The sequence below is a fragment of the Silurus aristotelis genome (assembly GCF_946808225.1).
Source record: "Silurus aristotelis genome assembly, chromosome: 28".
Lineage (NCBI taxonomy): Eukaryota > Metazoa > Chordata > Actinopteri > Siluriformes > Siluridae > Silurus > Silurus aristotelis.
In genome coordinates, this window is record NC_139601.1 from 5,519,069 (window position 1) to 5,543,978 (window position 24,910).

The 24,910-nt window shown below is 37.6% G+C and overlaps 1 protein-coding gene and 1 long non-coding RNA gene across 2 annotated transcripts in view; one reads left to right on the forward strand and one right to left on the reverse strand.

Moving 5' to 3' along the window:
* The first annotated feature begins 3,282 nt into the window (after positions 1–3,282).
* acap3b (ArfGAP with coiled-coil, ankyrin repeat and PH domains 3b) overlaps positions 3,283–24,910 on the forward strand; it is a 51,265-nt gene continuing 29,637 nt past the window's right edge. Inside the window, exon 1 of the mRNA XM_083534095.1 lies at positions 3,283–3,516. Coding sequence (XP_083390221.1) covers positions 3,470–3,516 — 47 coding nt within the window. The 5' untranslated portion in view covers positions 3,283–3,469. The remainder of the gene's footprint in view (positions 3,517–24,910) is intronic.
* Positions 6,629–16,948, reverse strand: LOC310722061. The gene is made up of 2 exons (XR_014532289.1): positions 12,526–16,948; positions 6,629–12,392 (listed from the first exon to the last, which is right to left on the reverse strand). It is a non-coding gene; the product is annotated as an uncharacterized lncRNA (long non-coding RNA).

Below are 24,910 nucleotides of genomic sequence, written 5' to 3' on the forward strand. Positions count from 1 at the left end.
CGCGGATAAATTTAAACCACTTCCGGGGTTTGAGAGTTTGACGCCCGATGCAGTGCCTGTACAAAAACATGTGTGTTTACTGTTCTTATCTAAATAAAAAACAAAACAATTTCGTTAATACACAGATTAAGAACAAAATATCGTTTACTTACAGTATTTAATATAATTAAAGATGGACCACAATACGCAACGAAGAAACGAAAAAGGCATATTGATTGTGTTCACCCCGTCTTCTGTCAGGACCCCAGCTAATGGAACGTGTGCTCTTCAGAAAGGTGTAATTGAATAATCAAGAAGTCATATTTTACATTATACTGTATTTCAAAAAGGATTATAATGAGCTTTTGAACTTTTGATACCTTAGGTTTATTCTAAATTTGTTTTTTAATTTATTTTTTTTAGATAATAAATACATAGATAATTGTATTGCCAACTCAGTTGTCATTGGTACACAGCCACGAAATAGAATTCAGCATCTACCTGAAGTGCAAATAGTACTATTGTGCAAACTAATAAGTGCAGATCTTCCTCTTCTTTTGGCTTCTCCCATTAGGATACCCCCCCTGTCCTCTACATCTGCCTCTTTCACCCCAACTACCTACATGTCTTTCCTCACCACATCCATAAACCGCCTCCTTGGCCTTCATCATTTCCTCCCTCCTGGTGGCTCCATCCTCAGCATTCTCTCACCGATATACCCCATGTCCCTCCTCTTCACATGTCCAAACCATCTCGATCTCGCCTCCCTCACCTTGTCTCCCAAACGTCCTACATGCGCTGTTCCTCTAATAAACTCATTTCTAATTCTGTCCATTCATGTCACTTCCAATGAAAACCCCAACATCTTCAGCTCTGCTACCTCCAGCTCCACCTCCTGTCTTTTACTCAATGCCACTGTCTCTAAACCAGCGGTCACCAACCTTTTTAAAACTGTGAGCTACTTCTTGTGTACCAATTAATGTGAAGGGCTACCAGTTTGATACACACAGTTTTGAGTTTGATCTGAAATAACCAATTTGCTCAATTTATCTTTTATTATATGTTATTATTAATAATTAATGATATTCATCTATGTGAAGACACTGATCCTGTTAATGATTTATCATAATAAGTATGAACAATGATTTAACAAAGTAGGAAACAGCTATTTTAATGGCTACTCACCATGTTGGTGACCCCTGCTCTAAACCATACGACATTGCAGGTCTCACCACAGTCCTATAAATGATAAGTGCAGATAAATATGTAAATATGTGTACAGACAATAAATATAAAGTCCAAGGGCAGTGAAAAAGGGCAGGAGCTGTGGAGCATGTACATATACACGTTATCTATAGGAGAAAAACTAAAAACTTGATGTGGTCTACATAATTTGACAATATGAGATGTATATCGTGTGTACCAATGTACAAACATTTTACAAACTAAATATAGATGGTACACACACACACACACACACACACACAAACACAAACAAATATTTACATTCAGTATATGTAAAGAGAGAAAGATCATCGAGATTATGCTATGAAGTATATACATTCATAATTATAAAAAGATTATACAGAATGTAAGTGAACTACAAATGCAATGCGATTTACACATTCAACTTCTTGAAGATTTTCTCCTTTGCTTCTAATAAAGACTCAGAAGTGAATGTGAAATGTTTATTTGTTAAAGTAAAATCCAGACTTCTCTAGTTACACTGAGGTTTGTTAATACATTTGTCCTTTTTTTCCTCTGCCACATTTCCACAATCATTGGAAGCCCTGAAATGTGTCTTTCTCTGTATGCCTATTCAAGAGAGAATAAATACTACACCCTGATTCTTAACGTTACTTTGTTTGTAAGGATTCTCCTAATGAATATATATATATATATATATATATATATATATATATATATATATATATATATATATATATATATATATATATATATATATATATATATGGACACTAACCTTTTTATCGTTCTATCGTTCGTATTTGTGCTCGGATTTTAAAGCTGCAATCTGTAAATGTTTCTAGTCATATGATAATCATGATACAAATAGTACCTCGGAAGTAAGTTTAAATCGTTTTTTTTCTTTTCTTTTTTGTTTTTTTTTAGGAAAAGGGGAAAAATCCTTGAGAATTAGAATTTGTGAATTGTATTGCACTCGCAGTTCACCTTGTATCCAGCAGAGGGCTCTGCACATTCCAATATACTTCTTCAATAATGTCGTTGTGAATGCAAACAAGCCAGAATGAGTCACATCATTGACCACACCCAAGAAGTATCAACCCATACCTTCTCTGAAACATCTTTACTGATTAAAAGAAATCTGAACAGAAAACTCTTAGTATCCTGTAGCATATACTTATTAGGATGTCCTGAAGTGGTTTGCTCCACTTATACCACAGCAGTTTGTCCAAAACATCCTATAAACACATTTAATGTGAAAATCCTAGAGGCAGATTTGTTCCAGTTATAACTTTTTGAGATCTTTTTTTTTATCTACAAATGCAGCTTGTCATGTTTCTAAAGAACTGCAAAGTGCAAGCTCCTCTGTCATCAATCTTTTTTCTTAGAAAGTAACTTTACTGCCTTTTATAAAACCCTGACACTAAAGATTCTTTCCATGAGTGTCATATAAAACACTTTCCCATATCAATAACTGTATATTTGTATTCGCTTTATTTAATCCTCTTTTTGGATTGCATTGAGCATGTTTAACGTCCTTGTGTGAGTGTAACATGATAATGTTAATATATTAGAACTGGTACATTGATATAAATCTGTGTTTTCAGGCACTATTCATAGAGCTGCTGTTACATCAAATTGATCAGTACCTTCTGACCAATCAGTAGAAAGTTTTATATAACCGAATTGTTAAATGTATAATTTGACACTTAAATGTGATACTATTTTTTTTATTTGAAATGTTATAGATTATTATATATAGTAGTTATGAATATAGAACAATCTTGGCTTCTGAGCGTTTCCATTATACTAAATTCCAGCTAGGGTACAGGTTCGGTGTAATAAAAAGCCTAACAGTGTTTTTAAAGAAAAGCAGAACACAAGCACATATATAATTACCAATTCAGTCTACAGGCTTAATAAGAATGCTCAGTAAGGTCTTGGAGAGGTACTTTGACAGGAAAGGTGAGTCTTTTCAAAGTGTTAGCGTTTGATGAACTCGTCATCGTTTTGATTTGTCAGAGCACTTTGGAGACGGTCCCTTAACTCAGACAAGCGGCGGCCAGTGATACAAATTGAACCGTATCGATTCAGCGCGGCTGCAGTGTGTGTGTGTGTGTGTGTGTGTGTATATATGCGTGTGTATGCGTGTGTGAGTCAGTGTCAGTGATTCAGCGTGCTACAGGGGCTCGGATCCCAGCATTTTACAGGATCTGTGTGAAGGACAAGAGCGTGTGCGATGTGTTTTATAGGTATCTGATTGCAGCCGGATTACACAGCCAATATGACGGTGGATTTTGAGGAGTGTATTAAAGACTCGCCCCGGTTCAGGTAAGAGTCAGTTCAATAAAACTAAACATCTGCACCTCAAGCCTGTTGGACACTGAGTATAGAAAAGCTTATTTATTCCTATTTCTCTCATTTAGACTGCAAATCAGAGCTAGTGGTCCAAACCAGACTCAGGATATATTTATGGACATTGCGCCAGAACTGAAAATACAGTGATCAATGTGATTTTAGTTCAGCAAATAAATTTTTTTTATCATCACTGATTATGCTCATAATGCTTTTAACTGTATGGCCTTTAATAACCACGTGACCCTGTATGCCTGCGTATAAGCACTGATCACTGATGCAGAATAACCTACCTGTTTATTACAATGATGATTATACACGTTTCTCGTTCAATCTGAAATGTATATATATATATATATATATATATATATATATATATATATATATATATATATATATATATAGCAGAACGAGAAGTTCAGATAGTAATAAATATAAGAATCCTTGCTGTCAGAAGCTCGTGCCTTGTAACAGCGCTGTTGCATCGAATTCTTCATGGGGGCGTGGCTTGTCAGGGTTGAATCCTAAACAAGGGGCGTGGTCTGTTTAATAGAAACTATAGGTCACGGGGAGAGGATGCCTGAGGAATGGAGAAGGAGTGTGCTGGTACCGATCTTTAAGCATAAGGGAGATGTGCAAACCTGCAGTAACTACAGGGGAATTAAGTTGATCAGTCACACCATGAAGTTATGGGAAAGAGTAGTGGAAGCCAGGCTGAGAGAAGAGGTGACCATCTGTGAGCAACAGTATGGTTTCATGCCGAGGAAGAGCACCACAGATGCCTTATTTGCTTTGAGGATGTTGATGGAGAAGTATAGAGAAGGACAGAAGGAGCTGCATTGTGTATTTGTGGATTTAGAGAAAGCGTACGACAGGGTGCCGAGAGAGGAGTTGTGGTATTGTATGAGGAAGTCAGGTGTGTCAGAGAAGTATTTGAGGGTGGTGCAGGACATGTATGAGGACAGTGTGACGGCAGTAAAGTGTGCAGTAGGTACGACAGACTGGTTCAGGGTGAAGGTTGGACTACATCAAGGATCGGCCCTGAGCCCTTTCCTGTTTGCAGTGGTGATGGACAGGTTGACGGACGAGGTCAGACAGGAGTCTCCCTGGACTATGATGTTTGCAGATGATATTGTGATTTGTGGTGAGAGTAGAGAGCAGGTTGAGAAGAGCCTGGAGAGGTGGAGATATGCGCTTGAGAGAAGGGGAATGAAAGTCAGTAGGAGTAAGACAGAGTACATGTGTGTGAATGAGAGGGAGGGCAGTGGAGTGATGCGGTTGCAGGGTGAAGAGGTGAAGAAGGTGGAGGAGTTCAGGTACCTGGGGTCAACAGTGCAAAGTAATGGAGAGTGTGTTAGGGAAGTAAAGAAAAGAGTGCAGGCAGGGTGGAGTGGGTGGAGAAGAGTGACAGGAGTGATTTGTGATAGAAGAGTATCTGCAAGAATGAAAGGGAAAGTTTATAGGACTGTGGTGAGACCTGCGATGTTGTATGGATTAGAGACAGTGGCATTGAGTAAAAGACAGGAGGTGGAGCTGGAGGTAGCAGAGCTGAAGATGTTGAGGTTTTCGTTGGGAGTGACGAGGATGGACAAGATTAGAAATGAGTTTATTAGAGGGACAGCACATGTAGGATGTTGTGGTGACAAGGTGAGGGAGGCGAGATTGAGATGGTTTGGACATGTGCAGAGAAGGGACATGAATTATATTGGTAGAAAAATGCTGAAGATGGAGCCACCAGGTAGGAGGAAAAGAGGAAGGCCAAGGAGGAGGTTCATGGATGTGGTGAGGGAAGACATGCAGGTAGTTGGTGTAAAAGAGGCAGATATAGAGGACAGGGTGGTATGGAGACGGATGATCCGCTGTGGCGACCCCTAATGGGAGCAGCCGAAAGAAAAAGAAGAAGAAGATAGGTCACTGCTTTAAAATAATGTTATACCAAGACTTTTGCATAGGATCTAATGCATTACATGCTGACAATCATCACATGCGATTAAAAAAGTAATTTTTAGTGATGTCCATCATGCACAGGTTTATGTACCAAATTTAAGATGGTCTTTCTGTGCTTTGAGAAAGCACGGAGGGATAAAAGCACATTCGCTTCTAATTGTAGTTTGGTGTAACAGCAACACGTTTTCATAACTGTTTTCTCACATCATTGCATCATATAGGATCTTATGTAAGAGAATGACCAAACTAGTGTGAGTATTGGGCTTATATTTCCCAAGACATGTGTTTTTATTTTGGAAACCTTCCAGAATAGTGATTTAGAAACAGCATTCTCAAATAAGTCCTTATCAGCTTTGAGAATGCAAGATCAGATTTGTTGCCCCGATTGAAAAGTAAATCCTTCCCTACAAAATGTAACAATAAATATGTGCAGATCTTAAATGTCAGTTTGTTTGTAAGATCACTAGCATTCCTCCTTTCTTTTCTTCATTTTTCAGTTAATGGCCCTTGTGTAGGTTGTACATAAGACCATACATAAGTCCATCAAATGCTGGTTGGGTTTCTGATTCTTTGAAATGATACTTTATTTCCCGTGACTGAAGCGCAATGGGACTTCTGTGCCGGCTGCATCTATCTCTTGGGGGTTGTGAGTGATGTCCGGAAGTGTGACCTCCTGCTCTATGGCTCTTTGAAGGGTAGGCGAGAAGTGAATTGTGAAGATAGGACTGGCCATGAGAAGATGATCCTTCTGGGCTGAGCTCCAGAATATTTTGATGCATAAATACCACAAACCAGTGTCTACATGGATGACTTCATTCTGGTCATGTTATAAGAAACAAGACACATGTTGCTACAGAATCACCATTAAGATGAATAGCAGTTATATCGGTAATGCCACAGATTGCATGCCTTGGCTATATTTAATGCTTTAAAGGAAAAGCACTTTCCTTAGTGTTATTTCTTGATAAAAGACCACACATAAACTGACACTCTTTTTCTGTTTTACTTCACAATGTGATACAGCCCCAGATATTCACTCTTGGCAGCCTTACCTTCATGTCTGCTATCAATCAGGAGGAAACATCATGAGGGGAATATTTACATTTCTGCTTCCTCTCTATTCATAACCGTCACGATTGAATCATGACTTTATGGGAATTAAAATATTAGAGTGTGGAGAGATTAAGCTGTGTTTCAAGCTAAAACAAAAGCACAAGTATTAGACATTGATGGTAAAAATATTCCACATAAATAGTTTCATCAATACTTTTAAGTCATTTCTGTGGGAACATGACACATAAGGTAGGCTCCGCAGGCTGTTATGATGCCATTTCTAGGATTGGGCAATGAGACAGTGAAGGTGGTTCAATAAGATTTTTTCCCACTCACTTAACTGCTTGAGGTGTATACAGTTCTGCAGGTCTGAGCCTGTACAGTGTAGCAAAGCAAGCAAAATGATGGCAGGGAGAAATATGACAGTTATAGATTATATATCAAGTAATCTGGAGTTTGGGTTGGTGGCAAAGCTGATTTTATCACGATGACCTCATGTTTTTAGTTTTGCTTGTTTGTTTAGACAAACCAGATAACAAGTGGTTGTCTTAAGGTTGTATTACATCATGGCAATGTTTTATGTTTTGGCTTTCACATTTTCCGAGTATATATTTGTTCCAATCTTTCTCACAACCTTCCTAATACTTCATGAAATACAGTAGTGCTTTTGTCATGCTGTCTTTTCTCAGCTAGGCAAATGAGCTTCAGTGTATGGCAACAATAGACTGCCACATGTCCTTTTCATTAGGCTCAATTTCTCCTTCATTTCTCTCACTAATACCCATCGAACACACACGTTTCTTTAATAAATCACCTCCATTCAGCTTTCAACCCCACGACCTTTAGCAACCTCTCCTTCAGCAAAAGCAGCCGAGCCAGTGTTTTACTGCCCTCACAAAGATTCGCAACCTGAGCCTTGTCCATCCTCCTTGAAAGCATTCTCACACTCTGGCCTCCAAGTGCCACTTTTACCCTCCACAATGCCATCTACAGCTTCTAATGCAGATTCTAAGGCAAGATTTCTTCAGGGAGGATCGATGAACTCATAGCAAGCACATCCGCTCAAACAGGCTCCTCTAGTCGTTGCAAGGTAAGAGCGTTCCTTGTCAGGCTTACTCTTTTGCTCAAGGCTTTTTGCGAACCAGCCCTGTTGGTTGTATACTTTTTGTTTGGTTGCCCTGGTTACAGGAAATTACCACTTTTCTAGTGCAGCAAAACTGACAGATACAGGTTCATGACACCGGAACGCAATGGTTTCTAATAGATGTCATTGCTCAAACAGCATGCTGGAGAGCACATGATGAATGTATAATGTATAGAATCTGTGTATAGTAGTATGTATATTGTGTAGTACTGTGTATGTATATATAATATATGAAGATCTTTAGCTTATAGATATAAGCTATATGCTTAAAAGGCCAATTGTCCATTTCTTTATATTATAACTCAAAGGAAGTGTTGTGGACATGGTTTTTGCCAGATAATCCTGGGAACAAATTGCCCAGCCCAGGCAGAACAAGTTTTTTTTTTCTTACATACGACAGTAGATTTGTCATCACCGGCAACCATGGCAACAACTTCCTGGGTCGGAGGTAGATGCCTGCCTTCACTGTATGTGAGGGTTTCCATGTGTGTATGTACATTCTTTAACATTGCAATGACTAGAAAGTTATGATTTCCACAAACCCATTGACAGAATCAGATTCTTAGATTATTGCATTGTTATAAAATATCTGCTGTAGAAAAGGTTGGGCAACGAGGCACATTTTAATTTCTCAGTTGTACATAAATGATTCATGTTCTTGATTCATGAACATAAATGATTCATGTTAAGATATGTTCTTTTCGGGAGTAAACACCGGGACTTCGTGGCTTCCACTGCCCGCTGTGAACATCAGGGCATCCCCTTTCATGTTTACTCCATTTGAAAACTTCAAAGCATCACAAGAATTGTGTCACTCGGCGTGAAATATGATGACATGGGGATGATGGAATAGTAGCGCTGATCTTTTTAGTGCTCCAGTTTGGGATGTTTTAGACTTTAGTTTTAGTCTTCAGTATCTTAATCTGAATTCTTTTCTTCCTTGACTGATGCTTTATGGGAACATTTTATTTATATAATGGTCAGGTTTTATATTAAATTCCATCGATGAGATCTCCCTTAAAAATCGACACGCACTTGGAAACTTTATGAAAATCAAGACTGACGTGAAGATGTTTTTGTACGTTCCAAAATAAAAAGGTTATAAAAAGGTCTGCTAGTGCACATTTATTGTTTTTCTAAATCCAATATGACCAATAAAACCAAACGAAAGTACACAAGACAAATGAAAAGTGACATATACTAAACAAAGGAACAAAAATGTTTTATTAAATTATATAAAAAAATTAAAGTATTAAATTCCCTATAATTAAAATATTAAAAAAAAAAGTATATAAAAAAAAAATCATTACATATGTACATTTCTGCTAAACAGTCAATGCTTGTGAAAACAGTTGAAATGAATATGTTGATAATGTGCTTTTTGACTTGTTGGTCTAATGTTGCTAATCACTAATACAATAACTCTGTTCTTGGGAGACTTACCCATGCACATAATGGTGTTCATAATTACGCATTTAGAGTCAATGGACTTGGACTCACATGTGCGTGGCTTTGTGATGATGAACTCCCAGTACTATTCGAGGCGCACTCTCATAATTACATGCCTTTTTGTCACCAGTTTCAGTGTAATTACTTAATCATTAATTGCAGTTGCTGAATAATTTGCTTTAATATATTGGGGAGAAGATGTATTCCTACAAAAGGAATGTTCGCTGGAAAATTATTGTCCACACATCTTTTTAAAATGATTCCTGATTTTTTGTTAAGGGTGCAGGAACCCAGCACAGTATCAGCATTCACTCACGTTCTTGTGTAATGTACGCGTAACATGTATGGCATGAAAAACAGATCAGGAAGCACAAATATCCATCTAAAATCGCTGCTTGGCTGGGAGCCACTCGTTGCAACGTGCTACGTCGCACAAATCTCCAGCTTTACCTAAACAATACCGCTTCTGTGTATTTCATATAGAGCCTTAAGGAAACACAGAAGAAACCGGAATAGTAGGCTCATGATGTCAGCGTCTTTAAGCTTTGGCTGTTAGAACACAATAATCCCTGCATGTCTCTAGACTAAAAGTGTGGACTGTATGAGGGCAGACTGTCTGGGTTTCCTCTGCCACACAATAAGCAAGGACTGTGCTTTTTTTGTGTATATGTATAGTCATATATAGAAGTGCTTGTCAGGTGAGTCATATTACAGGCATGTGCTGAATGAGCTCATCAATTTTTTTTTTTTTTTTTTTTTTGTCGTATAACTATATCCTCCTAATAAAAGCCTCATTGTTAAAGTTCCTGTCTGTCGAATAAGCTGTTATTCATTATAGACAGGGGTGGCTGGTATATGTATGTATGCTAGAAAGGCTAACTCCTTCTTTCTTTTAAAGACAAATGGTTTTATTTTAGACTTCCATATTACATATGTATAAAGGTGGGTCATTTAAGATTTTTGTGGCGTTACGCAGTAGCGATACTCTTTAGAAAAATACAGTAAATGGTATGTAAGATTGAGGCTGGGACCGATTTCATTCCAACCCCAGACTGTAGATTCATGCAGGCTCTTAGTGACACTCATGTAAGGTGATCACAGTCCTTTTGATCGCCATTTGGGTTGATGTTGTTCAGCGCTCTTTTCGAACACATCCATAACACAGTTGTTAGCAATGACTGAGAAATACATTTGAAACACAGTCACAAAATACTAAAGTGAACAAGGAGGGTTATACACGCTATATGACATATATGGCTGCCTATAGGCATTTATGTGTGTTTGCAATAGATGAGACCTTTTGATATAATAAAGTTATCGAGCTACTATTCAACATTTGAATTTTAGCCGTCTTTTCTCTGATAAGCTTAAGTTCAATAAAAATCTAACACCTGAATCTGGCAGCAAATGAAAATGCAATATCTTGTATAAGCCGAAGTGATTTTCATTTAAACAGGGAGGACCATTCAGATCTTGATAGCTTGAAGTTTTATGTTCAGTGTGCGTCCTGAAAACCAATTCAATCCCGTAGCTCCCTGGGAATAGCGTGTTTTATATGGATTGTATTCAGTGATGAGGTCATTTCTAAGTTCAGAGGTCTCATATTGATGGGTTTTAATATCCTTTGAGAAAAATAAGGCCTTGACCTGTGGAGATGATATTGATAATGGAAAATTCATCTTTTATGTTTATGAAGGCCTTGGGTTTTTATTTTCGGAAAATAATTATTTTAGAAAATAATTTATTTTAGGAAATATAAGATATATGAAGAAATATCTTATAAAATCTTATAAGAGGATGTTAGATTCATCTCATCTTTGCAAACATTGCATTTGGTCACTGAATAAACAGACAAAGAGAAAAGCATGGGTTCTTGGCTCATCTTCGTCTAATGTGTTTCATTTCTAAACCAAAAGCAGTCTGCTAAAAGCCTTTTGAAACGGAAGACTGCTTTTATGCAAACAGTGATGATGAGCTAGCAAGCTGAGAGCAGCGTGTGTTTAGTTGAGCATCTGCTCTACAATGGTAGAGGACAAAAGATCTTCATTGGCCAGTTGGTGGAGTTAAACAAAATCTGGCCAGATCAGAGTTTATCAGCTATTCATGATGGCTGTTTTGATAACAATATTGTTTTGTTGATGGCTGCTTGTTTGTAGTCAATGCACAAACTCCTGTGTGGTCGTCCATGTCGTGTACAATTAATGCTCTTGATAAAGTAGCATGTTTGACCTCTGCATGGATTTAATCTTGGTCACCGGCTGCTAGGTTGAAAGTTTCAGTGAAATATGTGTATGTATATAGTACATCAATGATTCATTCTCTATACTCAGAGCAGGGTCCATTCACCATCTGGAACGCTTGTTCAGGCTTGCTGTCTACAAATTGCCTATACGTTTACTTTAACCATTATTTCTGTGTAAATCACATGACAACCCAAGGTTCCTCTGAAAGATTTTTTTTTTCTAAAATCCCTCTGAAAGCCCCCAGGCTTTTCAGAATGTTCACTTACGTCACATTTGCACATTTTTAGCATGACCAAGAAGCCTCAGGGAAGGTGGTTAGAGAGACTGGCCGGATTGTAGAGAGAACATTTTCAGTTCTCAAAACCCAAAATGACTAGGTTCACTTGTCAAGCTGTTCTCACCGCCAGTCTCAGGCGTTCTGGCAGCGACGCATCTAGGAAATGTGTTGCTGTTTAGAGTGCAGCCATATTGCATGCAGGCCTCGCAATGTTTCTTTTGTTGTTGCATTTTTTTTTTTTGGCCACAAATGTATCAGTGAAATATGAGCAAGTCTAAATAGGCACCATATGGTGCACATCTGAAACATCCAGCTTAGTGATGTTTTACTTACTAATGTGAAAAGCTCACAAGCTGTAGCCCAAAGAGGCTTCTGCAGAAATCTTGAAATATTTCTTCTAATCGTCTACAATAATGTCTTTATGTGGTCATTGAATGGTTCATGCCTTTCCAAGGACTTTTCAAATAAAATGCTGTGCTAAAACTGCACCAATTATACAAATAGAACATAAAAGGTTTATTAAAAGGAACATAATCTGTGTGTTTTGAAAGCATAATCATCAGTATTTAAGAGTGTCTGCATAATGGATCAGAATCGATGAATAATGCTTGTCACTGAGTCTAGTGCCAGATCCATTCTGGCTTTGTCTTCATTTCTAAATGTCCAGGCAGTACATGTCAGAGAGTAATGTAATAGTATTGATGAAGGTGCTCGATTTGGCTTTCTCGCTCCACTTCTCCTTCCAGTCGCCACGGCTTGCTCATCAGGGACAAATTCACACCATTCACCTTAACTGTTGATTTGTGTAAAGCTGCTTTGAGACAATGTCTGTTGTGAAAAGCGCTATACAAATAAACTTGACTTGACTTGACTCCATTAGAAGTAATTAGAAACAGGTCAAAATGATTAGCTAGCTACTCAGCATCGATTAGCCATCCAATCGCCAAATAACAAATTGATAAATTTTTGTATAGCAATGTTTTTTTAAACTAGCTATTGATATATTTTTCCTTTACTATCATCCACATTCCTGCAGAATTTAGTCTAGCAGTACATTTTGAGTAATTGATGTAGATAAAACTTTAATTGTGTTTGAAACAACAGGTGTGTTTCTGTTACCATTGCCATATTAACCAAAGTTGAATTTCTAGCTCAACAATATGTCAAATCTATAGAAAAGATCTAAAACTAGCCTAAAAATTTGGACACTGGGAAAGGGGGAAATATTTGTCTGCTTTTTATTAGTCTTTGTGTGAGAAAGCACGTTTATTGTGGTGCAAGCTCATTTCTAATATACAGATATTATCCACTCCATATCCACTCTTTTCCCTCTGCCAATCACTGCCGCATTGTTTTATAAATCAATTTTGTTGCTCAAAGTTGATTTTATGTCTCATTTACTTTTTAGACTTTTTTTTTATGTGCCAGCTCAGATTATTTCGGTCATAAAACAGACTTTCCAGTGTGAATATGCATGTGTGTGTATTACTCTCACCTTTTAGTGTCTGGTATTTCCCAAGAGTTAGAATGACACCAGAAAATATGTCTAGCTTCAACACTGCCATTAATAACAGCAGTAATGATAGTTCTCAGCCATGCTTTTCCCACCAAGGCCCACTGGGGGATGTCTGGCTCTGTTTGTATTATTCATAAATTGAATCTTTTCAAGCTATTGTTGTGAAACCAAAAAATAAGCTAAAGCATGACAATTGTTAAATTTAAGAAAACTCATCCAATCCAATAAACCCACAGTCATGATAGAAATAATATATTTTACACAACTACCACACCGATTAGTCGGTTCTCAGAGCTGCTCTGCAATAAAAATTCAACAATGAAGGATTTCATGAGACTCAGAAGATAAAATAACATCCCTTTTCCTCTCAGAAGCACATGTTTCACAGCCTGGAGGACCATCAGTTTTCCACAAGTCATTTCCCAATCGTAGCTCAAGCGGGAGCCCATGTTCCCAAAAGCTGTAGTTTTTTTTATTATTATTTGGATGGCGGGACGGAAGTGTATGCTCAATATACAGCACATTCTGTTTGGTTTGGTTCACTTCAGATTCAGACCTGGATGATGGTGAACTGAAAGCTTGGGAGAAAGGAGTATTGTTATATTTGAGCCAGAGCAGCAGCTTGGCAGGCTTCAGTGTTGAACTGCATAGTCGCTGACTAAGGCTTCTCCAACATTCTGATTGTATACTGTAAACTGGAGTTGCCTGATTTATGTGCTAAACTCCAACATTGAATTGACAAACACTGAGGATTATTATTAATTCAAAATGTCGAATTTAAGATATAAAATAAAAAAAGCATTTATTTGTATCAGGGAAATTCTTTATTCACATATCCCAGCTTGTTCAGAAGCTGAGGTCAGAGTGCAGGATCAGCCATAATATAGCACCCCAGGAGCAGAAACGGTTCAGGGCCTTGCTCAAAGGCTAGACAGTGGCAGCTTGGTGGTACCCAGACTTGAACCCCCAACCTTCTGATCAATAACCCAGAGCCTTAACTGAATGTGCACACCTTATATTTCAATGATTCTAAGTCACTCTCATTTAATTGTACACAATTAACTTAAAAAAAAATATATATATATTTTTTTTTATTAAACCAAATCTGCATTGATTTTACTTTTATTTCATTGCTGACCACCTTCTTATTAAAATTTTATCACATAAGTCTTTTTTTTATTTCTCTTGCTTTAAAATTACATTGTGTTACATTTGACAGCAAATAAATGAAACCTCAATTACTCAGTCTGCATTTTCAATCCCTGAAATTGTTTTCAGTGTTTTTTTGCGGCTATTTGACAATTTATTTGTCTTCTACACAGGAAAAATCGGGTTAATTCAGATTTGTAAACCTGAGTATCAGCTGAACCAAACTTAAGTTCGGTTCGAGTTAACACTCCATGTGCAAATATTGACATGGCTTCAATGGACCTGACCTTATTTTTTTTTTGGGCCCAAGATGGTAATGATGCATTATCTGACCCAACACACTTAGAACATATAAACATGGTCATATAACTGACGTCTGTTAAAGACGCATAGTATATTACAGACCACCATGTGCGCTTGTGTAAACCTGCTGAGAGGAACCTCTTAACATTTTTCGCAAAGAATTATGTGAATCTTTCTCACCCTCTGTGTCCTTTCGTTCCAAATCTAATCTAGTCATAAAGTGCCTCCTGAGGTCTGGACAACAACAGTGCTCATTCTGTTTATTTTCTCCACCATCTAATTTATTTCCCTCCAAGATTTTGGTGATTTTATTAAGCTGACATTTACAAAGTTGAACACAACGGCAGTGATGGTGTGGAGCTCTGGAGTTCAATTTTAATCACATATCCTTTTTGGAATCGTATTTTATGACATGACTCCCCTATGTGCAGCCATATCCACAACTTTGTCTACGCAGCTTACATACAGCTGTGAACGGTTTGACCCTTCATTTCCTCCAAAAAAAAGTGGTTCACATATTTCCCCAGCTGCATAAGGTCCTTCCATGAGAACATCTGTATGCTTTTTTAACATGTAGGTCCCTGTAGTATGATAAATTTGCGTGCGAGTAACTGCTCAGCATAGCTAAGCAAAGCTGTTCCTCTGAGCACATGTTGCGCGATAGTGACTTGGCATAAAAGCAGGGGAGTCTGATGTATAATAGCTGCTTTGAAAAGAGAGCCATTGTTGCTATCACTTTAAGGCGTCCAACAAATGTGGCACCCATTTGTGTCATCGCAAGACGTATGACTTTTGCGGGGGGAAAAAAAACAAGCTGGGTGTGATTACTATCCGTTCCAGGCGATGACTCAATTAAGCGTTCCAGATCGCAGTGTTGATGGAGGACAACTTCTTGACTGAAGAAGTTGACTCTCTGGATTATGTTTTTGTTTTGTGTGAGAAAAGATGTCGGCTTTGGCCTGTTTCGAGAGAACCTGGACAGAAACCCGGCACTTTCTCCTTCTGTTTCCACGTCTGGCTTTGTCTTTTTTTCATCCCTTTGCTGGAACTACATGTCTAGGCTTATCTGTTTGCTCCAGCTCTTTCTGCCAAGCACAACAACCCCCGCCAAGACAATTAGCCACAGATCCAGAAATCCTGAACTCTATAGTGCTCCCTCATGAGGGCCAGTACTCCTTTTTTTCAAGCAGTTACTTATGTATGTGCCTTTTTGAGAACTGGTTTTGTTTGAGAGTGAGCTCTGTGTTTGTGATAAATATGAAGAAGAACTGCATTGATAAAGCAGCAGTTAAGAGCAGCAGTGACACCCGAGGGCTAGAGTCTGTCTTTCTTTCTCAGGATTATTACAAAGGCCTGGTGTGTGCATTTCTCCTCACATTCTTTTTACTTAAAGAACGAAAGAAGAAAGGTGCTTTATACTTGTCACATGTGCTTTACAGCACAGTAAAATTATTTTTCTTTGCATATCGCAGCAAAGTTAAATGATACATCGCCCCTCGAGCACTGAGGGTTAAGAGCCTTGTTCTGGGGACCCAAGAGCAGCAGCTTGACAATACCGGGACTTGAACCCTGACCTCATGATTAGTAAGCCAGAGCCTTTAGCACTGAGCTACCACCTCCCCCACAAGGGTTCATAATTGTATAGACAATGATATCTGATGCTTGGTTGAAGAGTAGGAATGTTTGCAATGATGAGCGTCTACCTGTACATTTAAGCAAGTCTTTGTTTCTCTTGTTCTCTCATTTATTTATTTTTCAATCACTGGGCTACATTTTATCAAACTGAATGTGTCTGGAAAATAGTTTCCAGGAGCATTTAAAGATTTGAAAAATTTTAGTTTGTTTGGCAAAATAAGGTTGCAATTAGTGAATGGTGATCCTCTTCCAATCTAATTAAGCTTGATGCACTTAAGTTATATAGATGAATTACACATGAGTTCAGTCAATAATGTCAGTTTCATCTATTTCAAACATTACGAAATTTACTGATCTTGTGTCTTTAATGTCATTCAAATTTAAACTAAATAGCGCATAGCAACATTAGCACTTTAGCACTTTATACAGGAAATATTTTAGGAATATTCAGTTTGGCCTGAAAATAAAAAATAACACTCAACTAATCGAAGTTGAATAATGGAGACCCTTGGAGTTTTTATCAATTCTTTTTCTATTGCAAATTATACAGTGAGTTTGTGATATAACATACACCCTTTTGTTTGGATTGGGGCAAATGGCTAAAATGATCAAAACCACATTTGTATTTCATTTTTTAGATATCCAGGACCTTCTAGTCAAATGCTGAAAAACCACACTGAAATTCTCTCTCTCTCTCTCTCTCTCTCTCTCTCTCTCTCTCTCTCTCTCTCTCTCTCTCTCTCTCTCTCTCTCTCTCTTTCTCTCTCTCTCTCTCTCTTTCTCTCATTGACATGTTTTTAGTCTCATATGGAGCAAAACCCACAGGTCTTGGCCTTGTGTTCAGAGTGGAAGCTCTACCCAGGTGGGCTATGATAATGGCAACTTGTACATTTTTGTGTGTTTTTAATGTCCAGATTTTCATTTCTGAAGTTCTGGAATGTGCTAAAATATTGTTCTACCTTCTTCTATGGTATCACTCATGTTTGGCATCAATCTGTAATTACTAGTGGTGGATGAGTTAATCATGGAAAATATTACCAAGACCCAGCTTTCCCATATATATATATATATATATATATATATATATATATATATATATATATATATATATATATATATATATATATATATATATATATATATATATATATATATATTTTTTTTTTATGCAGCCACCTTTTTGTGCTGTGTGTATAGTGCAGAATTATGGTTTTCCTTGACTGCTGTATTTCTACAGCATATACAACATCCTCATTTTTGTAAAAGATTTTTTACTCCAGATGCCTCGTTGTATTTCAAGGACTAACCATTGCCAGAGGCAACATTAGAATTGGATTAAAAACTCTCCCTGGATTCTATTAGCCATTGAGAATGACACGTATAAATGATGCCGAGTCATGACAGCATCTCAGCAGATCCTGAATCAGCTCGTTTCATTCAAATGTCATAAATACAAATTGGGTGGCGAATGCAAATTGATGCTCATCTTATTTACGTGGGCTCTAGGGCGAAAGTGCTGTGCTGTTTTTTTTTGTTGTTTTTTTTACTGAGTCTGTTGGCCATCAGTGTGGAGTTGGGGAAGGTCCAACGTCTTGTATAAGCCATGAGAAATTCTGGCTCAGTGGTCGTCTTGTAAAATGCGTTTGTCTGGAGAGCATCCGGACTCTCGAGTGTTTAATTTGAAAGAGGTAGGGACGCTCAAACAAAACGAGACTGATGCGCAATTAAATCCCTCACACATCTGGCCATTGCATTATCTAAGTAAAGCCTTTTATGCCACTGCACAACTTTAGTGTTCTTTTAAAAATATTACTTGTCACAGTGTATGACATGATCCCAATAATCCCTGTGTGAATTCTGCAACAGAATGTGTAAATAATGTGTTCTCGCTGTCCGATTACATTGTGAAGATCTAATTAAAAAAATTGCACTTAATGAACTTGAATAAACAGAAACCAGGCTTTGTACATATTATGTCAAAAGTTCTACTTAGAGAAACACATTTTAAAAATGTGAAGAGCAGAAGACATTTGTGAATGGGTTAAAGGAGACAACGTTGGAAGTCCCACTCATCTCACAACCATAGATATTTCCGTCTCCCACATTCTCAAGGGTAGACTTGTTTGTTTAATCCCAGCTTGACAAGCTAATCTGTCTATTAATTGCATGCTTTTGCTTCATATCTGACAAAAACCAGAAATACATGTGCAAAAAAAAATTTTTCTGGATGTTTAAAAAGATTTTTATGCTTCCAAGGTTGCTTATGTAAGAAAACTACATATCTAACAGTGTTAGCACAATTACAGAAAGGAAAGGAATGCGTCAGCACACAGCCATACACAGCATGCCATGTGACGAGAAAGCAGTACAACTGTGCAAACTGGTGATGACCAGTTCGGATCCGAGGTTGCGGAATTACCAAGATTTGCAAGCCATTGGGGTTGTGGAACCTACCTTAGGATTTAATGCAATCTCCTGTCACGTCTCTAAAGGTCTCATGATGCAATAAACACTACATGGATATGGGTTGAGTTGTATAAGACTACATAAAATAGGAATAGGGGAAATGCTAAGTATAATACAAGTAGAGGGTTTGTTCTTTATGCACTAGAAATCATGCGGGAGAGTAGACTTTATTCTTGGCTTGGCTTAGGGAAAAGGTGCTGTTTTCTTCCCCTAACCAGTTTGCTAAGGAAAAGTCTAAAGCCAAAAATGAACCAGACTAGATCTCAGCATGGTCAGAGCCTGGGCACTTCAGTCAGGTTTTTCTCCCAGCTATCCCTCAATTAAATACATAACTCCTGAGGGATCCATTTTTGTAAATCTCATTTGGGCCCTGTTAGTTTCTTATCTTTTCTGTTCAGTCTGTTTGCATACAACCCAGGAACAGGTTCTCATAGACAAATAGGCGGAGGGTGTTTGGTAAGATTCACTTGATTTTTGCTTCTTTTACTCCACATTCTATGATTAAACATGGAAAAGTACAAACAATCATCAGCATGCCTCCATTCACTTCAAACTGTGTTAATTCAGTGACAGGTGAGTCATAGCTGATGGATGACTCTAAACTTTGCATTTTTTTTGTTTCTTCTCCTACAACAATGCCATGTTACAAAAGCATTGGCATTTATTTTTTTAACTATGGATCCTGCCTGGATGTAATAGTCATTAGATGATCGATGGCAAACCGATTTTTCACTCTTTGTGCTTTCTGGTATGGCACTTAACTGCATTTGCTCAGTGTAAGAGAAACATCTGTTATGGCTTCTTTCCTCTGTACAATATTGCCTGCTGTGGTTAACATGCTGTAGATTGTGTGCAATCCAACTAGCAGGGAGACTCCCCGCTTCTTGCTGAGGATCATGGGTCAGATCCTAGTCATTATCTCGTGACGCAGGTTTTTGGCTGTGAAATTGCACTTTGTGGTAGCAGTGAACTCAGAAAGTGTGACGTTAATTGGTAAAAGCTTTGATGGCTGCCTCATGATGTGGTGTGACTTGTGGAGAGATTACAGTATATAAATATATATATATATATATATATATATATATATATATATATATATATATATATATATATATATATATATATATATATATATATCAGAGTAATTCTGTCATTTTTGACAAAAGTAACTACACCATTTCTCACTTAGAGATACATTTATGAGAATAATACTTCTAATATATAAAATCTAATTACACTGAATGGTTTTTATTCATTCATTTTCAAGCTCTTTAGATCTTTAGTTCATATCAGGGTCAAGAAAGGGTACTGGGCCTATGCCAGGGACACTGGACTTTAGCCGGAAGTTCATTTCAGGCCAATTTCAGGCCTGAAATTTGGCTTAGAATATTCCTTTTATTTTTACAGAATGATCAATTGAATGATGTCGAAAAGTGTTAAAACATTTAGAGGAAGTGATGAACATTTTAGAACAAACATTATCCATGAGGTTTGCAACCTGTTTTCTCGATAAAACACAGACACACAAAACAAATCAGTAAATACAGTCTTTCTTGGAGAAGTCTTTGGCTGAATTCTCTCCCTTTCCTCTTTTTGCATGATTTTTTTGCATTGCAAATGGAAATAAAAAACCACACGTCTGATCGCTGGCCAGTTGGCAGGATGTGGGCATTATGCACTCCATCTGGCTTGAGTAACTTTGGGGAGAACAATGGGGATTACATTTTACCGATAAAATTGTCTGATTCACTTTTTTTTTATGTTACTCTGGGAAGGAGCAATGGGAATATAAACACTTGGATATCTGTATCAAAAAAGATTGAAATTCTGCTGGCTTTTTAGGTGAAAGATAAGTGGATTAAACTTGCCAGTATATGCCAGTAACCACCTCCATATTGCTAATTTGGTTGGATGTATTATTTCCTGTTCTTGCTCAAGTGCTATTTCTGTGCCCAGAAATAGATGGTGATGTGAGGGGTGAGACATTTGAAATGTTCAGAGGCAATGGTATTTTGTGAATCCACTTTGGTCCGAAAGCACGTCTGCAAAGCCAAAATACTATTTCCAGACCCTTAAGGGAAGACTCCTGTCCTCTTCTTACTATAAATGGCATTTTCTTCTAAATTTGAACACTGAGGTCTATGCATATTTGATACTCAGGTCAATAAAAATGTCTCTATTTCTAATATGCTCAACCACATGTGTGATTACTGTCCTTCCAAGTGTGTCAGGTGACTGTATGAAAAGTTCTATATAGTGCATGACTAATATTGAGAATTGGACATTTGTCCTATACATACAGCTTACCTAAACTCTGGAAGTCACAGGTAAACTTATGAGACAATATAAAGTCTTCAAACCAATCATCTGCATGTCCTTCCTCAACACATCCATAAACCTCCTCCTTGGCGTTTTTCTTCTTCTCCTCCTTGCGGCTCCATCCTGAGCATTCTTCTACCCATATATACCCCATGTATATGTATATATCTCAATCGCAACTCCTCTCACCTTGTTTAAATGATTCCTTACTGATAAAACAATATGGAAGACATGATCTTTTTTCATCACTCAGACCTCAAATGGTTTGAATACGACTGATTGACTGTTGAGGAACAACACCCAATGCATAGAACAGAAATGATCATGTATAAATAAAGTCACACTCTCAAGGATATTCACACAAAAGGCCAGAAGATCCAATTGTTCTGTCAGCTTTATGGTTATTTGTCTCACTAAAATATAGACAGGAAATCTGTAGGTAAATGTAATAGCATGTCATTACTGTGATGATGGGAGCCGATTTGATAAAAAATTGCTGCATCATGTTATTGAACCCTGGTAGGCAACACTTCTGGTTACACTCATAGCAACAGAACAACCTATAAATACACCTTATTCTGAACATACACAGGTGTAACCACTATCCCAGTACCCACTCGTTCTCTGCTACTCCTCCCGCTATTCATTCATCGTCATTGCTGGACAATACTCTCGCTTTAACACACACCCTACCATTACTCTTTTATTTATTTCTTCTCACCCCAACACTTTTTTTAATTCAGGTGCTTTTTACCACACCTGGCCGATGACCTCACGGCTTATTTGTTATGTGTAGTCATGTATTATTTTTTGCCTGTAAACACAGAAGAAACCACCTTTACAATACATCTGTAGGTGGCAACAACTGAACGGTAAACCCTGCCTTACAAAGCCTGGCTTGCATATTCTGGAAGTACATTGTTACTTTGCTGACTGGCTATACCAGTCAGTTTACTCTCTCTAAACAAGTCTGCATTGCCTACTGATAAAAAAGAGCTTCACTGTTCTGTGTGGGTTTTTTTTTTTTTTTTAGATAAAGGCACTCAGTTTTGTTTTGCCTGCTCATAAAGAAAGGTCTGTAAAGAGCAGGCACATGTGAATATAGATTGATGTGCAGCAAAATGCTCAGCCTTCTCCCTAAAGGCTCCAGTCATCAGGCGGATGAAATCAGCCGCTGTTTTAGCCAATCGAGGTCGTTTACTAACAGCTCGGTCTTTGTCAGTGTTCCAGCGGCCTTTCGGATACGGGTACACACTAGACAACGCTGCATTTTAACCACGTGCAGGTGTTCTGCCTTCGCACCACGCCAGTACAGCTTCCCGGTATTCCCAATACGGAGGATGTATAGGATACATGCAGCTGGCACTGGAACAGTGCATTTCTGGGTGGACTCGAAGGTTAGATCTTGCTTGGGGCAGGGCTGATAAACAGTGCATGTGTGTGTTCGGTTTAAAAAAGGGTCAAGGACGTCGACGCCAAATTAATTAAGTGGAAAGAGTAAGGGAATTAGTTATGTAGTCTGTCCAAAACAGAAATTACAAAAGCATGATTTGAGTGATAAGTAAACTGTTTGCTTTAAATGAAAAATGTTTTTCTAAAAGACATTCGGATATTTTGCATCAGTCTCATAGGGTTCACATTGAGACTGGACACATGAATACTTTCCCTCCCTCTTTCTGACAGCCTGTAAAAACATGCTAGTCGGGGCCACCAACAAACTTGTGATAAAGCAGACAGAGAGCACTTTTAGGAGGTTTAAAAATAAACACTGGTCAGCAGAGCAGAGAAGTAAAAAAAGAATTGTGTGAAGACTTGCCTTTTCATTTCTTCTATTAAAAATATAACAATAAATGAAAATGCAATCACAAATAATATTGATTTGTAATATGTAATTATTAATAGATATGTATTTCTTTTACCATATTAGTTTGACTTTACAGAAGCATTTAGCAGAAGCATATATATATATATATATATATATATATATATATATATATATATATATATATATATATATATATATATATATATAAGCATAAACAGTTCAAATATAACACAAGCACAATATGTTATATAGGGTGCAAACAGAGATGGGAAGAAAATGAAGTACATATACTTTGTTACTGTACTTAAGTAGATTTTTCTGGTATTTCACTATTTATTTTTGAGACAACTTTTCATTTTCACTTATATTAAAATATTTTACACAAATATCATACTTTCTACCTCTTACATTTTCCGAACAGGCTCGTTACTTTGGTTTTAATCTATTTGGTGACATGATCAATATTTGTTCTTCTCATTGCATGCAGTTTTAGATAATCAACCTATTTCTTGTCATTGCATGGCTTTTTTAACCTTCCACATATAATTTCCTGGCACTACAGACTTAGGCTAGCCTACGAAGCTAACAACTAGCAAGGCAGAAGGCAAGAAGAAGTATGGGGCTAACGTGGATGAGAGAGAGGGAGTCAGTGATGTAAAACTGACTGAGAACAGAGACATTCCTGATCACCTGTTCATCTTCTACTTATTTGCTCTTGTGTTCTATATGGAGGTTGTTCAGCTTGGATACAGTCATTAAATAACAAAATTTCTAATTTCGTATTAATATATTAATATGCCGTGAGATTACAGCCACGTGTTATTAGTTACCAACGTGACACTAAAACAGGTAGTAATAATGGATAATTTTTACTTAAGTACATGTCAGAGCCCAAACTTATTTACTTATTTACTCAGTACTTCAACTTTTACCAGAGTCTTTTAAAACATGAGTATCTGTACTTCTAATTGAATGAAGGATGTGTGTACGTTTGATATCTCTGGGTGTAAAGAATTTTTGGGATAAAATGAATCACATACAAAATGTTAGGACAATGGATTGGATATTAAAATAACACTTATGGTAACTATACATTTACATGGTATCTTTACATTTAGAATTTTATTTTACCTCTATACACATAAGGCCAAATCAAATCTTATCTATATTTTAAAGAAAAAAAGTCAATTGAATACTGTGTATCGTCTATTGGGTTAAACCAATATGCCAGCCTTGGCCTTAGATGAGCTGAAAAAGCCTCATGTCATATAGACACATGGGGCTAAGAATTGTTCTCGGTTGTCTGAGAAGCTGTACAATGCCGCTCGAAGCAGAGATGCAATCTGGAGATCCTTTGCACATGATTACCATCATCATTCTCGTCAACCCTCTGTCCTTTTGCTAGCTTTTCACACAGGCATGTGCCTTTCAAATTCAAATTTATGGTCTCTGTGTCCTCCTTACAGCATTAGAGCAGGCCATAGATGTGAAACATGATCTGTGTGGTTCAGCCAACAGCTGGTGCAGATCAATGTGTAGCTCAGTTCTCATATAGTAAAAGGTGCAATTAGATTTCATTTGACCTCATATGGCCATTATGTCAAGTCAAGTCAAGTCAAGTTTATTTGTATAGCGCTTTTCACAACAGACATTGTCTCAAAGCAGCTTTACAGAAAACAACAGTGAAGGTGAATGGTGTGCGTTTGTCCCTGATGAGCAGCCGTGGCGACAGTGGCAAGGAAAAACTCCCTTAGATGATATGAGGAAGAAACCTTGAGAGGAACCAGACTCAAAGGGGAACCCATCCTCATATGGGTGACATCAAAAGTTTGGTCATAAATCTTTCAACAATACAGAACAATTTGTGATCATCATAGATCCAGCATCAGCTTCTCCATGCCAGGGCCTTTAAACACTCGGCATCTACTTCTCCATGATCATCCATAGGTCCATAATCTTCACGAGGTGGGACGTGACTGGAGCTGGCCAAACCTCAGGAAGCCTCGGGATGGGGAGAGAAAGAGAAGCAGTGGAGAGGAATTAG